The sequence below is a fragment of the Balaenoptera musculus genome, chromosome 9 (genome assembly GCF_009873245.2).
Source record: "Balaenoptera musculus isolate JJ_BM4_2016_0621 chromosome 9, mBalMus1.pri.v3, whole genome shotgun sequence".
NCBI classification, from domain to species: domain Eukaryota; kingdom Metazoa; phylum Chordata; class Mammalia; order Artiodactyla; family Balaenopteridae; genus Balaenoptera; species Balaenoptera musculus.
Window position 1 is genome coordinate 99,067,784 of NC_045793.1, and position 18,671 is coordinate 99,086,454.

Below are 18,671 nucleotides of genomic sequence, written 5' to 3' on the forward strand. Positions count from 1 at the left end.
ATTGGGAGGGCGGAGTCTGAAGCACTGGACCACCCGGGAAGTCAAGAATCTGTTTTGTCAATACATAGGAGAGTGTGGACAAAGAATGTCACCTGCCATTTCAGTGAACAAAGGATGTTGCAGCCCGAAGCCACTGCAGCTGCACCAACGGTGCACCCTGAGGGGATTCAGGATGCAGAAAAACTGGATGCTGGCCCTGGTTAGCTAAGGTGCACATCAAAGGAATGATTTCGAGGAGTCCAGACTCTTGCGTCTTCCCATATAGAAAAGCACTAAAAGCTTTAACTTGAGATGTCTGCTTCTTTAATTAGCAATAATCTTTTGATGTTCAACGACCTTTTTTTTTTTTCTCAAAAACTGTGATATATCCTGGCTCCTCCTTTACCTCTTCAGAACCGTCCCTCAGAGCCATCCGAGAGGCTGTATCCAGGCTTAAGTCCTCGGTAAGTCCTCTGAGTAAAAAAATTCTCAGCTTTTAGGTTGTGCGTTTTTTTCAGTCGACAAGACTCAACATAAATATCTAGGAAATTATCTCATGGGTAAACCTTTTTCCTGAGTCCCTATAATTCCCAGTCTTTCAAAACAAGCTTTCCCAAAGTCCCTACATTATTTTCCTTCCTCCCTGGACTCATTCTCAATCAGAATTTTTTTAAAGGACGAAAACAGAGATAGAATTCACTTGGTTACACATCTGAATTACTTTGCATCAGACACAGACTTTGGGAAGAGTTCTCGTGAAAATTGTTTATTTTTAATAACAAAGACGGGAAGGAATTACACTGAAGTATTTAATCTCCATTTTATGCAATTATAGGTAGTTTTTCTGCTTCTTAATTTTTCAAATATAACACAGAAGTATGAACTTTTCTATGATCTGGTAATTGTTATAAAAAAGGAAAAAGTGAACAAGTTGAATAGTCAGCTTGTAAAGGAGAGAGCATCTCATAAAACTTAAATGTTTAAACACACTACACAGTAAATAAGTTCTTACCAACATATATAAGAACATCAACAGAGGAAATTTGAAGCAACTATCCCAATAATTGCAGCCCCCAGCCTGCATCTAATCCCCCGTGAGGAATCCCAATCATTCCTTCTTTATTCAAAACCTCCACACAAATGCAGGCTCTTCCAGGGAGCACCTTTCTGACCTGGAATGCTCTCCACCCACCAAGCAGCTCCAGAGTAAGACCCTTCCCTCTCTCTTAGACCATCCTCAACCTTGCCTGCCCTTGGAATCTGCCACCTCCTGTCGTTTCAGGCCAGCCTGAGGCTCTGTTTAGGGCGCCCGGTTGGACTCTGCTCTAGCAATAAGCTTTATCTGCGTCCCTGAGAAGACCCAGGTCACGGATGGCTGGCCTGGAGGATGGGCTGCGGAGGCAGCACACGATGGCACCGGAAACGTAAGCATTTTTGGTTTTTAGAAGGAAAAAAACCACCACTTTCAAAGTGGAGGGGTGGTGTGAAAGCATTTACAAGGATAAAATCTAGCTCTGTATTCATAACCACAACGGGTCCACCAACAGACGTGTCTCAGAGATGCCTGGACCTGGGAGGTTGACGCTGGGCTATGCTGACTGAAGTGCCCTGGGCACCCGTTTCTTTTTCCTTACAGTATGAGGGTCACAGATACCCTCCAGCCCTTTGGTGGGATCCTTATCCTAAGCAGTGAGGTGGAGAGCTCAGTTCTGGAGAAGGACGGGACAGGAGGCAGCCCCGCCCTACTGCAGGGGGTTAACTTCCTCACCCCGCCCCCCAGTACCCGAAACAAACCAGCACCCACAAATTCTCAGAATGCCCTCCAGTTGAGGGCCACTGTTTTGGCCTTTCCTGGAGTGGCAGCCTAGGACCCCGTCCTCTCCAGCTGGGTGGGCTGCCTAGCTCCTTGGTATTTAGCTGTGCAACTTGGTCCTATTCCCTACATTGTGCCATCCCAGCATCTCAGGCTCACCTGGCCGTGCTGGGGAAGAAGGCAGGGTAGGTGGGTTACATCTCATCTCTGGGTACCTCCAGGGTGGCCCTCGGGCATCCACCTCACCTGTCTGTACCTGCTTCCTCCATCCCCTCGTCTCAGTTGGCGCCTCTGAAAGCCACGTTTGCAATCTGAGTAACAAGATCATCAGCCAGTTCCTCCCAGCCCACCCAGAGGTACAGTGGAGGTCAAGGTTGGACCCAGAGCAAGTCCTGAGGAAGGTGTGGGGTTGACAGACAGACAGACAGACAGACAGACAGACAGACGGTCGGATGGACAGATGAGTAAGTCAGGCCGCAGCAGGAGCTCCTGAGCACAGCTGCGTCCTGGTCCCGGGGCTGAGCGCTCAGTCGTCTTCGATGGTGAGTTCGTGCTGGGTGGCCTCCTCGATGTTCTGAAGCAGGTGGATCTCCCACTGCCTCAGTCGCTCTGTCTGTTAAAAGAAAGGCATCTCTGAGGTCTACCTTGCAGGAGCACTGACCTTTGCTGGAGACAATCTGTGTAGGAAAAGCAGGTGCCCACCCAGGGCTGCAGACCCTCCCACGGGTTGACTTTCAGGCACCATCCAGGACCCACAAGTGAGAGCTGGCCTCGCCGGCCTCCACGGCTCTGCCCCCGCATGCCGGGCACCATGACCCCAAGACGGAGCTAGCAACCTCCCAGAGGACCGAATCCCAGTGTGGGGACAGGCAGGTATGTGAGCGGATGGGGTTAGGACCCCAGGATCTGGGTCTGACAAGGGCACAGAGAGGTCACTGGGGAGGGGACAGGAACAAGGAGGGACCAGCTAGGCATGGGCTGGGAACGTGAGGGGTGGTTGGCACCTGCAGATGAGTGTCTGTGTGAGGCTGTCTAGACAGGCCATTTTCCTACTGTGTTTTCAAGGGGCTCTTCCAGAGCTGCTCAGGGCAGGGGAGGGAGGGAGAGGGTCCCCAGGACAGCGCGGGGAAGATGGGAGCAGGATGACTTAGGCTGCTGAACAAGGCAGAGGCACATAGAAAGTGGAGGGGGGCGGGGCTCAGGTGGCTTAGCCAGATCCCGTGGTGTTTGGTGTGGGGACTGGCTCTCAGAGGACAATCGTGGAGGCGAAAGGAAAGAAGGCTGGGGTCTGCCGGCCACCAATGGCAGGCCCCCCCCCCACTGTGGGTCAGGGTCCTCCAAATACCCTGAAAGTATAAAAATAGAGGCAAGCCCCAGGGGCAAAATGAGGAGTGGGAGAGCCTGGTGCTGTGGGGGACTCAGCGTCTGTCCCAGTGATTGAGGAAGAGGGTCTCTGCCTGCATGGAGGGGCTGCACTGCTTCTGGGGACCCAGGCTCGGCTGGGGGCAGGTAGGGTTTGTGGCAATCTCCCCCCCACCAAAAACAGTGAGACCCGCAGGCCCCTTCTCTTCTTCAGCTCCAGAATATTCCAGCCAGGCTCATGCTTCTCCTGGCAGAAGGACATTAGCTTGTGGGGATACTGACCAGCGAGAGGAAGCATCTGTCCTGCAATAGAGAGGCAGCCAAGGCCCCCGGGCAGCCCCCAGTCGACAGGACCCACCCAGAAATGCACACGGAGCTTCTGATCTGCTGGTAATTACCTGCTCCTGACTACAACCAGGCACGGTCCTGAGACTCAGCAGGGTGTGGAGGGCGGCATCAGAAAAACCCACTCCATGAGCAGCGGCCCCAGAAAGGCAAGTGAAGCCAAGCAGAGGGGGCAAAAGGCCAATGGGAGGAACTTACGGGAATGAGGGAGCTCCTGGAAAGGCAAGTCGTCCTGCAGTAGATAACCTTGGAAGGTAGAACCGAATGACACTCTGAAGAAGTAGGGTGAAAAAGTAAGACAGGAAAGAGAAAAGAGACCACTAGGCAATGAAGATGACACAAGTAAATGAAAAGACATTCTGTGCTCATGGAGTGGAAGAACTGATATTGCTAAAGTGTCCATGTTACCCAAAGCCATCTACAGATTCAGTGCAATCCCTATCAAAATTCTAATGGCATTTTTTACGAAACATTTTTTACGAACAATCTTAAAATTCATGTGGAACCACAAAAGACCCCACAGAGCCAAAACAATCTTGAGAAAGAACAAAGCTGGGGGCATCATGCTTCCTGACTTCAAACTATATTACAAAGCCATAGTAATAACAACAGTATGGTATTGGCATAAAAACAGACACATAGATCAAAGGAACAGCATAGAGAGCCTAGAAATAAACCCATGTATATATGGTCAATTTATGACAAAAGAGCCAAGAATGTACAATGAGGAAAGGACAGTCTCTTCAATAAACTGTGTTGGGAAAACTGGACAGCCACATGCAAAAACAATGAAACTGGAACACTATTGTACACCATACACAAAAATCAACTCAAGATGGCTTAAAAACTTGAATGTAAGACCTAAAACCATAAAAATCCTAGAAGAAAACATGGGGGTAAGCTCCTTGACAATGGTCTTTGTGATGATTTTTTTATTTGACACCAAAGCAAAGGCAACAAAAGTAAAAACAAACAAAAGTGGGACTATATCAAACTAAAAAGCTTCTGCTCAGCAAAGGAAACCATCAACAAAATGAAAAGCAACCTATGAAATGGGAGAAAATATTTTCAAATCGTATCACATCTGATAAGGGGTTAATATCCAAAATAGATAAAGAATTTATATAACTCAATAGCCCAAAAGCAAACCCAACTTAAAAATGGGCAGAGGATCTGGCGTGAAAGGCAAGGCGGCAGCGCCCACAGCAGTGCCCCTTCCCGAGAAGCTCCTAGAACATCAGGTCACCAGAAGGACCAGCTGAGGGGCTGGGAAGCAGAGCTTACAGCAGGAAGGGACCAGGAGACCCTCCACCCACCAGGACCCCAAGGTCGGCCAGAACAGGGGAGCAGGGGAGGCTGCAGGGGCTCGCGGCTGAGAGGAGGACAGAGCAAGGGCCCTTCCGGGGACTCCCACGCTGTGCTGCCTCATCCCTACAGCACGGGAAGGCAGACGGTGCTAAGGAGTTTGGGGAGCACGTGGGAACCGTGGGAGGCACATATTTCATGGCACAAGCAAAGGTCCTTCTCGTGGGGTCACGGGGACCCCTCAGAGTGGGGGAAGGATGGGGTACAGGCAGGGCCCTGAGCTGGACGATCTCCTCCAGTCCTGGTGACCTCATGATGCCCAGGCCAGGGGCCCATCAGTGAGGAACGGGCAGCGTTTGCTCTCTCGGTTGTCACCAGGCTGCTTCCCAGGGGGCCTTGGGCAGGGACCCAGAGCTCCAGGGGATGGGTCGGGGTCAGGTCCTACCGCAGCAGCTAGCCTCTTCAGGTCCCGTGGCCTCCTCTTGGCTGCGTTTGGGATCCCGGGCAATCCCAAGTTTGGTGGCGATCTCCTTGCTCGGGGGGACCTGCCCTGCTGCTGCTGCTGTCGCCGCCGGGTGACCGAGGCTGGCACGGGCGGATCTTCCTCAAAAGCAAAGGGGTCCGAGTTGGATCCTAGCTGCCCACTGGGCACCTCAGAGGCCCGGATGGTGGAAAGCCGCCTCTTTCTGAGGGGGACCTTGGGGCTGAGCCCTCCCGGGGACGAAGGGAGGTCCCAGGGGGAGCGCACAGGCAGTGGGGACCCGCCTGCAGAGCCCCCTTCCTGGCGTGAGGAGACATCGCCCAGTAGCTCTGAGTGCCAGCTGGGGGCAGCTCCCTCTGGGGTGCTGTGCTTTAGGACCCTTGTCAGGGACGTCCGTCTGGTCACGGGAGAAAGGCTCTCATCCTCAGAGGAGCTCAACCCAGGAACCTGCCAAAACAAAGCCCAGAGGTCAGCATCTTAGAAGGTCACAGCAAGTGGAGACTTGGGCCCGGCACCAAGCCCCACCGGGCACGTTCCTGAGGTACAACCACCGTGAGGCAGACACTCCACTTCTGCCCCAGCGAGGGAAGCTTCCAGCACCAAGATGAAACCCAGCACAGGACAAGACTACACTCATGCTGTGCCTGCCTTTTCACTAGCTTTGTCTTTTTTTGGTGAAAATTTTAAGCATCCGTCAGAAAGATGGTTTTTAAGGATAGGATTGAAAAACAGATGACTTTCAGGTAATATTTTTTCAGAAAAAAAAAAGTTTGAAATGTCAATGAAATCATCTCAACATTGAAACTCAACATGAAAAAACAAAACTGCGGTTTTTGGTACGCAAGTGGAATTGTGTCGTGCAGGTGCAGGTGCTGAGAGCGGGGTGAGGTGTGATGCTTTTGAAAAGCTTGATAATATCCCAGTGCCAAACCCCATGACAGACAGCAGCGAGTCCATCATGGCCACCTTTTTTCTTCTTCCAAAATAAACCCTTGATTAAACCATTAGAGGTGCTGAAAATACAGTCTAGGGAGGGTTTCCCATGGAAACATTTATTCCATGGAGTATGCTGCAACGTTCAAAATCTGTTCTCCGGGATTTCTCACAGTATTCTTATGACGTGGGTGTGTCTTCATCAAGGAACTGAGGGGAACGTCGAGGCGGGGTGGGGTGAGTGACCAGAAGCAGGTAAGCAGGAGAGACGAGCTGTGGATCAGAGCTGGTGACGCCCACGTCTGTGGAGGTCTGGCTTCACGCACCAAGGTGCCTTGAGCTCCGCCAGAAAGCAGGGAGGAAGCGCCCCCTCCTCCTGGGAGGATGAACTGATCATGGTTGTTTACATGGCGTCTTCTGTGTAGCCCTTGGGGTCCTTTTGAACATTGTTTCCTTTAGCAAAGACGCTTAGAATGGATTAACGTAACTCTAAATAAACCTGAAAGATAAGATTTACTCCAGAGAATGAGTTGGTATCAGAAACTGCCAAACTGTCTTCCAAAGTGGCTATGCCATTCTTCCATCCCTTCCATCCCACCAGCAGCGAGGGAGAGTTCTGGTTCCTCCACATCCTCACCAGTATTTGGTACAGTCAGTTAAAAATTTTTTTTTAATACATTTATTTATTTTATTTATTTATTTTTGGCTGTGTTGGGTCTTCGTTGCTGCGCTGGGCTTTCTCTAGTTGCGGTGAGCGGGGGCTACTCTTCGTTGCGTTGCGCGAGCTTCTCATTGTGGTGGCTTCTCTTGTTGCGGAGCACGGGCCCTAGGTGCATGGGCTTCAGTAGTTGTGGCACGTGGACTCAGTAGTTGTGGCTCATGGGCTCTAGAGTGCAGGCTCAGTAGTTGTGGCACACGGGCTTAGTTGCTCCATGGCATGTGGTATCTTCCCAGACCAGGGATCGAACCCGTGTCCCCTGCATTGGCAGGCGGATTCTCAACCCCTACGCCACCAGGGAAGCCCCTAAAATTTTTCTTAAATTTCAGTTTTCTAATAGGTGAGTAGTAGTATCTCATTTGCATAGTAGTTTTCATTTGAATTTCTGTAATGTCTAATGATATTGAACATCTTTTCATTTACTTACCATCTATATATCTTGTTTGGTGAAGTAAAGTTCAAACAGCTGCCACATCAAATGCAAAGAGAAAAAACTCACCTATTAAAAGACTCTCAGATTGGATTAGAAAGAAAAACCAACTCCACACTGTACACAGCAGGATGTGCTGAAGATGAGGTGCTCAGAAAGTTTCTTAGTAGAATGATGGCAAAGACAATCAGAGAAGAACAAGTGAAAAAATTCAGGGGCTTCACTATTTATATTGGAAAAGGCTGAATTCATGGCAAAATACATTAAGACCACAAAAGTACAGTGTAATAAAAAATAAAAGCCAAAATGCTTTTCTGTTATAATTATCTTTGCACCAGACAGTATAGCATAAACACTCACAGAGCAAAATCCAAGGAGAAATAAGGAGAAACAGAAATAAAGTAGTAAGGATAATTCACTTTTTTTTTTTTTTTTTTAGCCCCTGCTAGATCAAGGAGAAAAAGAAATGATCCAAACCCCTTGGAAGATAATCAGCACTTGTCAAAAGAGACTAAGTCTTCCTACTTCAAACAGGGACTGAGATCTCAGAATAAAGACGTGGGGTGAGGGGGAAGGCTGGGCTTTTACAAAAAAGAAACTTCAAGCGAAGATATTCTTATTAACAGGAGCTACTTTTAACTAACCCATTTATGAAAGTGAATAAAGAGCCAATAATTCAATTTTGGAAGTTAGATGTTTTTTAATAAAATGATATTGTAACATATTGAAAGCTTACAGAAAAAATGATTTAGTATTGTCTTACAAATATATATACAAAGCTTACAGATAAAAAATTAGTATTGTTTTAAAAAGATGGTCTCGACATACATATGGGAATATCATATGGGAAAAGATAGGCTTTCAAAGGAGTAGGGAAGAGAGGTTTTTTTTCTCTTTCTCTTTGCATGTTGTTTTGACTGGTCAGTCATTTGGAAAAAAACCAAAACAATAGTAAAACCATGTTCCTACCTCATAACTTATATAAAATAAATTACAAGGGACTGAATATTATATTCTTTAAAAATTCATAGATTACTAGGAAAAAGCAGAATAATTAAAAAAAATCTAAAACAAAGTTGGATTCTTATTCACATCATTCACCATGATAAATTCCAAATGGATATTTAAATGTAAAAAAGCAAAGCTATATAAGAATTGGAAGGAAACAGTGGTGAATTCCTCTGTAAATTTGTCAGAAATAAGGCTTTTTAATGATAACTCATAATACAGAAGCCATAAAAGAAAAGAATAAGTTAAACTAAATATAATTTTTTTAAAAAGATGATATACTAAATGAAAAAAAGATAAAACACAAGTTCTAGAAAAGATAAATAAGGGGTTAATTTTCTAATATCTAGGAAAAAACTGACAACCTAATGGATAAACGTGCAAGGACCCTTAACAGCGTTTTATATACAATTTTCTTTTTAATATACGGATAAGGAAAGATCTCTTTGTTTTAGGTAGAGTCCTTTTGTACAAACGGAGGGAAAAAAAGAATCTAAAGAAAGTTCCAGAAGAGGCTAAAAACATGATGTTTACTTATGCTGCGGGCTGGACAGAGGGTGGCGGGAGTCACTGTGTACCTGTTTATGCTTTTTTATTCTGCAACCATGGGCACGTATTACGTCTTTACAAATGAAAAAGAGAAAAGAAAACCCTACTTGGCTGGTGAAGAGACAGGCACACCGAGGCTCAGAAATCCCCCCAGGAATCCCCTGGTTGGGAAGGAAGTGGTTGAGGGGTCCCGAGTCAGCTGGTGCCACTGGAGCCAAAATAGAGGGTTATGAAGGTCAGGTTTTGAACTTCCCCTGGGGCCTGCGACCTAATTGTGCAGCCCCACTTTCCACTTCGCTGCTGGAGCAACGCGTTGCATGGGTTCCCCTCGGCCGGCCGTCCACTGCTTCCCTGGGCCTCCAGGCTTTCCCCAGAGAGGCCGAGACCCAGGACAGAGGGTTTGGGGGAAGAGGGGCGCAGGGGGTAGCAGAACAAGGGAATCCCCTCTGATGTCTCTGGGATGGCGCACTGGGTGCCGCGCCTGGGCAAGCGGGGCCTCCGAGCACAGGTCGCCCGTCGGGGAGAAAAGTGGGCCTGGGGCTCAGGACGAGGGGAGTCGTGCAGCGACTCCGGCCGAGGACCAGGAGGCGCCCTGATGCCAGCGCGGGACCTGGCCGACCCACCCGGGAGCTCAGGCGGATCCTGCTGCTGCCTCAGCCGGCGGCAGGAGCGGGTGCCCCCCTACCTCGGCCGCCTGCAGCGCCCCTCCCCTCCTGCCTGGTCCCCGGCACCCCGCCAACCCCCCACCCCCCAGCCCCATCGTGCCCCGGCTTACCTGCGCCCCAGGCACACCCAGAAGCCTCCCTCTCCACCGCCCCACCTCGACCCTGCCTGCGCGCCCCCATCCCTCCGCCTCGCCCCCATCCCTCCGCCTCGCCCCCATCCCTCCGCCTCGCCCCCATCCCTCCGCCTCGCCCCCATCCCCCCGCCTCGCCCCCATCCCCCCGCCTCGCCCCCATCCCCCCGCCTCGCCCCCATCCCTCCGCCTCGCCCCCATCCCTCCGCCTCGCCCCCATCCCTCCTCCTCGCCCCCATCCTGCCCTGGCCTACCTGCGCCCCGGGGTCCATCCTGCTTCCCAGCGGGGACCAGACGCCTTGGCGAGCTGCAGTGCACGGCGAGCCCCTGCGCCCTGAAGTACCCGCGGTGCCCACACGGCAGGCCCACGCAGGCGTGCAGAAGCCCACCTGTGTGCACTCTCCCCTTGATGACCCCGCAGGCGCAAGAGCCACGCAGGGGTGGAGCCCAGAGCCTTGAGCGGCTCCACCTGGCAGGTCCCTCTGTGTGCAACTGGGTTGTGTGTCCGGGCCTTCAGGAAGTCAGGGCCCGCGGGTGCCCCCAACAATGAGCCAAGGGGGTGCCCTCACGGCGTGCCAAGTGGTTTACCAACATTGCCACCACATCCTAAAGGAGTGGAGATCATCGCCCCACCTTAGTCCCCAGGGCATCCGAGACCAGAGATATGCCCTGCCATGACTGGAGTGCAGAGTCGGAAGGTAGGACAGCTGAGGGTGACCCAGCAATCGGACTCGGAAGTCCCTGCTGCTCTGAGAACTCCTTTCCAGCCTTCTTTCAGCAGTTCTCAAACTTGAGCTGATTGGAACCACTCCAGGGCCTGTTGGAGCCCCGAGCTGGGCCCAGCCGCAAGTAGGTCTGCACGGGGACCCATAATTGGCATTTCTAACGACTCCCAGGTGACGCTGAGTGAATGAATGGTAACACCACTTCAGAATACTGGTCACTTAACGCACTAACCTCCCACCTCGCCTTAAGCATCTTGGGGCGTGGGGAGGGGCTGAAGGGAGGACGCAGCGGGGAAGAGCAACAGCTGCCAACCTGAACCCACAGCCTGTGAACGTTGGTTCTGAGACATGATCTCAGCCTCAGAGGAACCCAGAGCAGCGTGTTTATTATCGCCATTTCAATGAGGAGAAGACTGAGCCGTGAGGGGTGGCGGGTAGCTGCTCAGGATCATTTATGGGCGCCTAGCAGAACCACTAAATTCTCACCCTCTGAAAAACCTGTTCTCAGGAAAGATCTGATAAACTCATTCACTCTCAGGTGTGACTAATAATACTTTAAAATGAACAACAACAAAAAAGACGAGAAGCCCAGACTGTCTGACTCCAAAATCAGCACTCTTTGCCCTTGCTACTCTTCTGGTATTTTTAAAAAGTATTATCCATCTGAACTTTGCCACTATGTTGCTGTGTGATTTTGGGTGGTTGGACTTTGTCCCCGTTCTCTCCTTTGTCTTTAAATTGAGGCAGTATCTGAGGTCACATCCTAATGCTTTGAGATCCCTGAATCCTGGAGGCGCCCAAGAGTGTTGAAGGAGATTGTCAGAGACAGGGGTTCTACTGGGGACACATCCCCTTCTGTTAGCACAGACCATCACACTGGGGAAGCTCTCCAGGTTCAGGTGCTGCGGGTGGCGGAAAGGAGCCCTCGCCACCCTGCTGCTCGGGCTCTTGGTGGCCACAGCCCTTCCGGAGGGCAGGTGAGCTTTCAGCGTTGGGTGCAAGGCTTGAGAGCATGCACGACCTTTGAAGGGGCAGCTCCACTTATAGAAGCATCAGGAGACAATCAGACCAAGTAGTCACTCATTTCCTGTTACATCTGTGGAGCGTTAACTTTAAGAGCCCTGATAGAAGTGCACACACATCTGAGGACAGGAATGCTCTGCAGCCAGTAATCTGTGTGTCAACATGTGTGTGTACATGTGCATGTATGTACACACATGTATGCTTGTGTATGTAAGCACACACTGTAGACACACTGTGTTCATAATATATTAAATGAAAAAATGCTGTAGAACAGACGGTATAGTGTGATCCCGTTTTAAAAATCATACATATACACATCATACACACACACACACACACACACACACACACACACATCCAAAAAGAGATTCATGGAAATGGGAACATTGGTAATATCTAGGAGGTAACATGATGGGAAATTTTAACACCACTTAAATCCATTTTACGTTTTTCTAAAAAGAACATGTAATTAGTACATAATAATTAAAAAAATAAAGTCACCTGGTACAGTCCATCATTTTCCAGATGGGGAGACTGAAGATTGCAGAGGGGAAGAGTTTGCCCAAAGTCCTGGAGTGAATAAGGTGGGAGCTGCCAGGACACTGTCCAGCATCCTGAGATCTGGCCCAATGTTTTCTTGCTGCATCAGTCCACCCCCAGGGTCCCCCTGACGTCATGGCACCTGGGCACACTGCTCTGAGCACAACATAAGGCTCTTCTGTTTGTGTTCGTGAATAAAAACATTGTGAAATCTTCAGTGTGTGTCCAGAGTTGCATTAGTCTAGCACACAGTGTTACCCGTCAGCAGTGCCCTTCACTACAACATCAGGCAGCCCTCTGGGGAGAGTGCGGGGGCCTGGGCATGCACAGGGGCCCTGAAGGGACTCCTGGCCTGGCCCATGGCAGGAACTGACCCACACCCTCCAAGCTCCTGATCTTTGCCCAGAGCCCGCTACATTCCTTGTGTTGACTCCCAGAAGCCCGAGTTCCCCTCGCTGTGCGGGTGAGGACCTGGAGAGGCTGAACTCAAGTGTGATTCAAGTCCAAGTTGCAGGCACGCACACGCATGCTAGTCTGCCACACTGAAAGCTGCATTACGGATACCAATAATGCTCTTGGTGTAAGAAGGGCTGCTTCAGAGCCTGGCTCTGGTCATTTAGAAGGTGTGGGCCCAGGACAATGAGAGTGACCCCACTGTGTGTTCCGATCACGTGTAGGAATTCCTCAGTACGATGCTTGGCACGTGGTAGATACTCAGCAACCGGCAGCATCTTTTGTCAGCACGCCCGCTGCCCATGCTGTTAGAGTTGCCATGCTTCACCAGTGGTTTCCATTTCCGCCTCACACTGGTGCCTCTTCTGAACTCCAGCACAATGAATTACTTATTGTTTCTGTATTGTATATATTTTTCTTTTCTGTATAGTATGATGTTTCGGCACCTTACAAACCTTTCTGGCTGGGAGAGACTGGCCCTCCCTGGCTAGCCAATTCTTGGAGATAGAAAAGGGCTCATCCAGGAGCATGTTTTTGATATATGAGAACAAACCAATCCAGAGTCAGGCCTATTCTATCTGGGCTGTGCTCCCCAGGAGGCAAAATTCTTCTGCCTTGATCACCCCAGGGCCAGGTACCAGGCAACCAGAGGCCAACTCTATAGCTTAGAGCCACCAACACTATTCAAACTAGCCAGTCCTAAGCTCTTCACCTTGCCCTGCCCTGCCTTTCCTAAGGAGACCCCAATAAAGGCCATGGCCTTGGCTCTCCCCTTGCTCCCATTCTCTACCTCCTGACCACTCTGGTGCTTCCCCTGTGGCCCTGCATGGTGTGCTGTGGCTCCTGCATCCACGACCTGGGAGTGAAATACATGTCTTATTTCTAAGCCTTATTCACATCTACTCCTGTGGCCCATCAACTTTACAATTCCATATCTAATACATAAATTCTTAGCACAGTTTCTACATAACCGATATGCTCAAGGTTGCCTTTGACCCCAGGTTATAAATAAGAGGCTAATAGTTGGTACTCTTTGTAAAGCACCACTGAGGAGAAGAAACATGTAAACTTCATTAATAAATAAGTGCAAAATATCATAGTACAAGTACTGCTTTAAAATTATTCAAATTTGCAAAGAGAAAATGCCAAAATACTCTCCAAAACAGAAAGCACCAGGTCCACATAGACTCCTACTGAACATTGAAGGAAGAAATTATACTAATTCTCTGTAACCTTCCAGAATATAGAAGCAGAGGAAAGAATTCCTAGCCCATTCTATGAGACCAGCATTACCATAACACCAAAACCAGATGAAGGCAATACAAGAAAAGAAAACGACAGACCAATATCTCTCACTAACATAGAAGCAAAGATCCTCAACAAAATATTAGCAAATCAAATCCAACAGTGTATAAAAAGAATCATATGTCTTGACCAAATGGGATTTACCCCAGGTATACAGGCTGGATCAACACTAAAAAATAAATTAATGTAATCTAACACATCATAGGCTAAGGAAATACCATACAATAATAACAACATATATAGAAAAAACATTTGACAAAATCCAACACCCATTCATGATAAAAACTTTCACTAAACTAAAAATAGAAGGGAACTTCCTCAACTGTAAAGAATATCTACAAGAAACCTACAACCAAGTCATACTTAATGGTGCGAAGCTCAAAGCTTTCCCCATAGGATCAGGAACATGGCAAGGATGACCTCTTTCACCATTACATTTCAACATTGTACTGGAAGTCCTAGGTAATGCAATAAGAGAAGAAAAGGAAATAAAAGTACATAGATTGGGAAGGAAGAATTCAAACTGTGTTTATTTGCAGATGACATGGCAGTCTATGTTAAAAAAAAATCTGGAAGAATCAACAAAAAGAATCCTAGAACTAATTAGTTATTATAGCAAATTTGCAGATACAGGTTAATATACAAAAGGCAATCCCTTTTTTTGAATTTTATTTTATTTATTTTTTTATACACCATGTTCTTATTAGTTATCTATTTTATACATATTACTGTATATTAGTCAATCCCAATCTCCCAATTCATCGCCCCCCCACCACTTTCCCCCTTTGGTGTACCCACCTTTGTTCTCTACATCTGTGTCTCTATTTCTGCCTTGAGAATTGGTTCGTCTGTACCACTTTTCTAGATTCCACATATATGAGTTAATATACGATATTTGTTTTTCTCTTTCTGACTTACTTCACTCTGTATGACAGTCTCTAGGTCCATCCACATCTCTGCAAATGACCCAATTTCATTCTTTTTATGGCTGAGTAATGTTCCATTGTATATATTGACCACATCTTCTTTAACCATTTGTCTGTCGATGGGCATTTAGGATGCTTCCATGACCCGGCTATTGTAAATAGTGCTGCAATGAACATTGGGGTGCATGTGTCTTTTTGAATTATGGTTTTCTCTGGGTATATGGCCAGTAGTGGGATTGCTGGGTCATATGGTAATTCTATTTTTAGTTTTTTAAGGAACCTCCATACTGTTCTGCTTAGTGGCTGTATCAATTTACATCCCCACCAACAGTGCAAGAGGGTTCCCTTTTCTCCACACCCTCTCCAGCATTTGTTGTTTGTAGATTTTCTGATGATGCCCATTCTAACCGGTGTCAGGTGATACCTCATTGTAGTTTCGATTTGCATTTCTCTAATAATTAGTGATGTTGAGCAGCTTTTCATGTGCCTCTTGACCATCTGTATGTCTTCTTTGGAGAGATGTCTATTTAGGGCTTCTGCGCATTTTTTAATTGGGTTGTTTGTTTTTTTAAATATTGAGCTGCATGAGCTGTTTATATATTTTGGAGATTAATCCTTTGTTGATTCATTTGCAAATATTTTCTCCCATTCTGAGTGTTGTCTTTTCATCTTGTTTATAGTTTCCTTTGTGGTGCAAAAGCTTTTAAGTTTTATTTGGTCCCATTTGTTTATTTTTGTTTTTATTTCCATTACTCTAGGAGGAGGGTCAAAAAAGATCTTGCTGTGATTTATGTCAAAGAGTGTTCTTCCTATGTTTTCCTCTAAGAGTTTTATAGTGTCTGGTCTTACATTTAGGTCTTTAATCCATTTGGAGTTTATTTTTGTGTCTGGTGTTAGGGAGTGTTCTAATTTCATTCTTTTACATGTAGCTGTCCAGTTTTCCCAGCACCACTTATTGAAGAGACTGTCTTTTCTCCATTGTATATCTTTGTCTCCTTTGTCATAGATTATTTGACCATAGGTGCATGGGTTTATCTCTGGGCTTTCTATCCTGTTCCATTGATCTATATTTGTGTTTTTGTGCCAGTACCATATTTTCCTGATGACTGTAGCTGTGTAGTATAATCTGAAGTCAGGGAGTCTGATTCCTCCAGCTCTGTTATTTTCCCTCAAGATTGCTTTGGCTATTCAGGGTCTTTTGTGTCTCCATACAAATTTTAAGATTTTTTGTTATAGTTCTGTAAAAACTGCCATTGGTAATTTGCTAGGGATTGCATTGAATCTGTAGATTGCTTTGGGTAGTAGTCATTTTCACAGTATTGATTCTTCTAATCCAAGACCATGGTCTATCTCTCCATTTGTTTGTGTCATCTTTGATTTATTTCATCAGTGTCTTATAGTTTTCTGAGTACAGGTCTTTTACCTCCTTAGGTAGGTTTATCCCTAGGTATTTTATTCTTTTTGTTGCAATGGTGAATGGGATTATTTCCTTAATTTCTCTTTCTGATTTTTCATTGTTAGTGTATAGGAATGCAAGAGATTTCTGTGCATTAATTTTGTATCCTGCAACTTTACCAGATTCATTGATTAGCTCTAGTAATTTTCTGGTGGCATCTTTAGGATTCTCTATGTATAGTATCATATCATCTGCAAACAGTGACAGTTTTACTACTTCTTTTCCAATTTGGATTCCTTTTATTTCTTTTTCTTCTCTGACTGCTATGGCTAGGACTTCCAAAACTATGTTGAATAATAGTGGTGAGAGTGGACATCCTTGTCTTGCTCCTGATCTTAGAGGAAATGGTTTCAGTTTTTCACCATTGAGAATGATGTTTGCTGTGCGTTTGTCATATATGGCCTTTATTATGTTGAAGTAGGTTCCCTCTATGCCCACTTTCTGGAGAGTTTTTTTTTTGTAAAATAGGTGTTGAATTTTGTCAAAAGATTTTTCTGCATCTATTGAGATGATCATATGGTTTTTATTCTTCAATTTGTTAATTTGGTGTATTACATTGATTGATTTGTGTATATTGAAGAATCCTTGCATCCCTGCATGAAATCCCACTTGATCATGGTGTATCATCCCTTTAATGTGTTGTTGGATTCTGTTTGCTAGTATTTTGTTGAGGATTTTTGCACCTATATTCATCAGTGATATTTGTCTGTAATTTTCTTTTTTTGTAGTATCTTTGTCCGGTTTTGGTATCAGGGTGATGGTGGCCTCGTAGAATGAGTTTGGGAATATTCCTTCCTCTGAAATTTTTTGGAAGAGCTTGAGAAGGATGGGTGTTAGCTCTTCTCTAAATGTTTGATAGAATTCACCTGTGAAACCATCTGGTCCTGGACTTCTGTTTGTTGGAAGATTTTTAATCACAGTTTCAATTTCATTACTTGTGATTGGTCAGTTCATATTTTCTATTTCTTCCTGGTTCAGTCTTGGAAGGTTATACCTTTCTAAGAATTTGTCCATTTCTTCCAGGTTGTCCATTTTATTGGCATAGAGTTGCTTGTAGTAGTCCCTTATGATGCTTTGTATTTCTGTGGTGTCTGTTGTAACTTCTCCTTTTTTCATTTCTAATTTTATTGATTTGACTCCTCTCCCTCTTTTTTTTTGATGAGTCTGGCTAAAGGTTTATAAATTTGTTTATCTTTTCAAAGAACCAGCTTTTAGTTTTATTGATTCCTGCTATTGTTTTCTTTGTTTCTATTTCATTTATTTCTGCTCTGATCTTTATGATTTCTTTCCTCTACTAACTTTGGGTTTTGTTTGTTCTTCTTTCTCTAGTTCCTTTAGGTGTAAGGTTAGATTGTTTATCTGAGATTTTTCTTGTTTCTTGAGGTAGGATTATATTGCTATAAACTTCCCTCTTAGAACTACTTTTGCTGCATCCCATAGGTTTTGATCATCATGTTTTCATTGTCATTTGTCTCTAGGTATTTTTTGACTTCCTCTTTGATTTCTTCAGTAATCTCTTGGTTATTTAGTAACATATTGTTTAGTCTCCATGTGTTTGTGTTTTTTATGTTTTTTTTCCTTGTAATTGATTTCTAATCTCATAGTGTTGTAGTCAGAAAAGATGCTTGATATGATTTCATTTTTCTTAAATTTACCGAGGCTTGATTTGTGACCCAAGATGTGATCTATCCTGGAGAATGTTCTGTGTGCACTTGAGACGGAAGTGTAATCTGCTGTTTTTGGATGGAATGTTCTATAAATATCAATTAAATCTATCTGGTCTATTGTGTCATTTAAAGCTTGTGTTTCCTTATTAATTTTCTGTCTGGATGATATGTCCATTGGTGTAAGTGAGGTGTTAAAGTCCTCCACTATTATTGTGTTACTGTCAATTTCCTCTTTTATAGCTGTTAGTTTTGCCTTATGTATTGAGGTGTTCCTATGTTGGGTGCATATATATTTATAATTGTTATATCTTCTTCTTGGATTGATCCCTTGATCATTATGTAGTGTCCTTCCTTGTCTCTTGTAATATTCTTTATTTTAAAGTCTATTTTATCTGGTATGAGTATTGCTACTCCAACTTTCTTTTGATTTCCTTTTGCATGGAACATCTTTTTCCATTCCCTCACTTTCAGTCTGTATGTGTCCCTAGGTCTGAAGTGGGTCTCTTGTAGACAGCATATATATGGGTCTTGTTTTTGTATCCATTCAACGAGCCTGTGTCTTTTGTTTGGAGAATTTAATCCATTCACATTTAAGGTAATTATTGATATTTATATTTCTAATACCATTTTCTTAATTGTTCTGGGTTTGTTTTTGTAAGTCCTTTTCTTCTCTTGTGTTTCCCACTTAGAGAACTTCCTTTAGCATTTGTTATAGAGCTGGTTTGGTGGTGCTGAATTTTCTTAGCTTTTGCTTGACTGTAAAGCTTTTGATTTCTCCATCGAATCTGAATGAGATCCTTGCTGGATAGAGGCATCTGGGCTGTAGATTCTTCCCTTTCATCACTTTAAATATATCG

The 18,671-nt window shown here is 45.7% G+C and overlaps 1 protein-coding gene across 2 annotated transcripts; it reads right to left on the reverse strand.

Moving 5' to 3' along the window:
• Positions 1-729: 729 nt before the first annotated feature.
• Positions 730-12,144, reverse strand: LOC118901222 (coiled-coil domain-containing protein 201-like). Of its 2 annotated transcripts, XM_036864320.1 has the most exons (4): positions 11,969-12,144; positions 9,974-10,621; positions 5,250-5,732; positions 730-2,405 (listed from the first exon to the last, which is right to left on the reverse strand). In XM_036864320.1, exons 2-4 carry the CDS (start codon positions 9,989-9,991, stop codon positions 2,319-2,321), a joined length of 588 nt encoding a protein of 195 aa, XP_036720215.1. In that variant the 5' UTR covers positions 9,992-10,621; positions 11,969-12,144; the 3' UTR covers positions 730-2,318. The 2 variants fall into 2 exon arrangements, with proteins under 2 accessions (XP_036720215.1, XP_036720214.1); XM_036864319.1 differs by lacking the exon at positions 730-2,405 and having other exon boundaries at positions 4,546-5,732.
• Between the last annotated feature and the right edge of the window lie 6,527 nt (positions 12,145-18,671).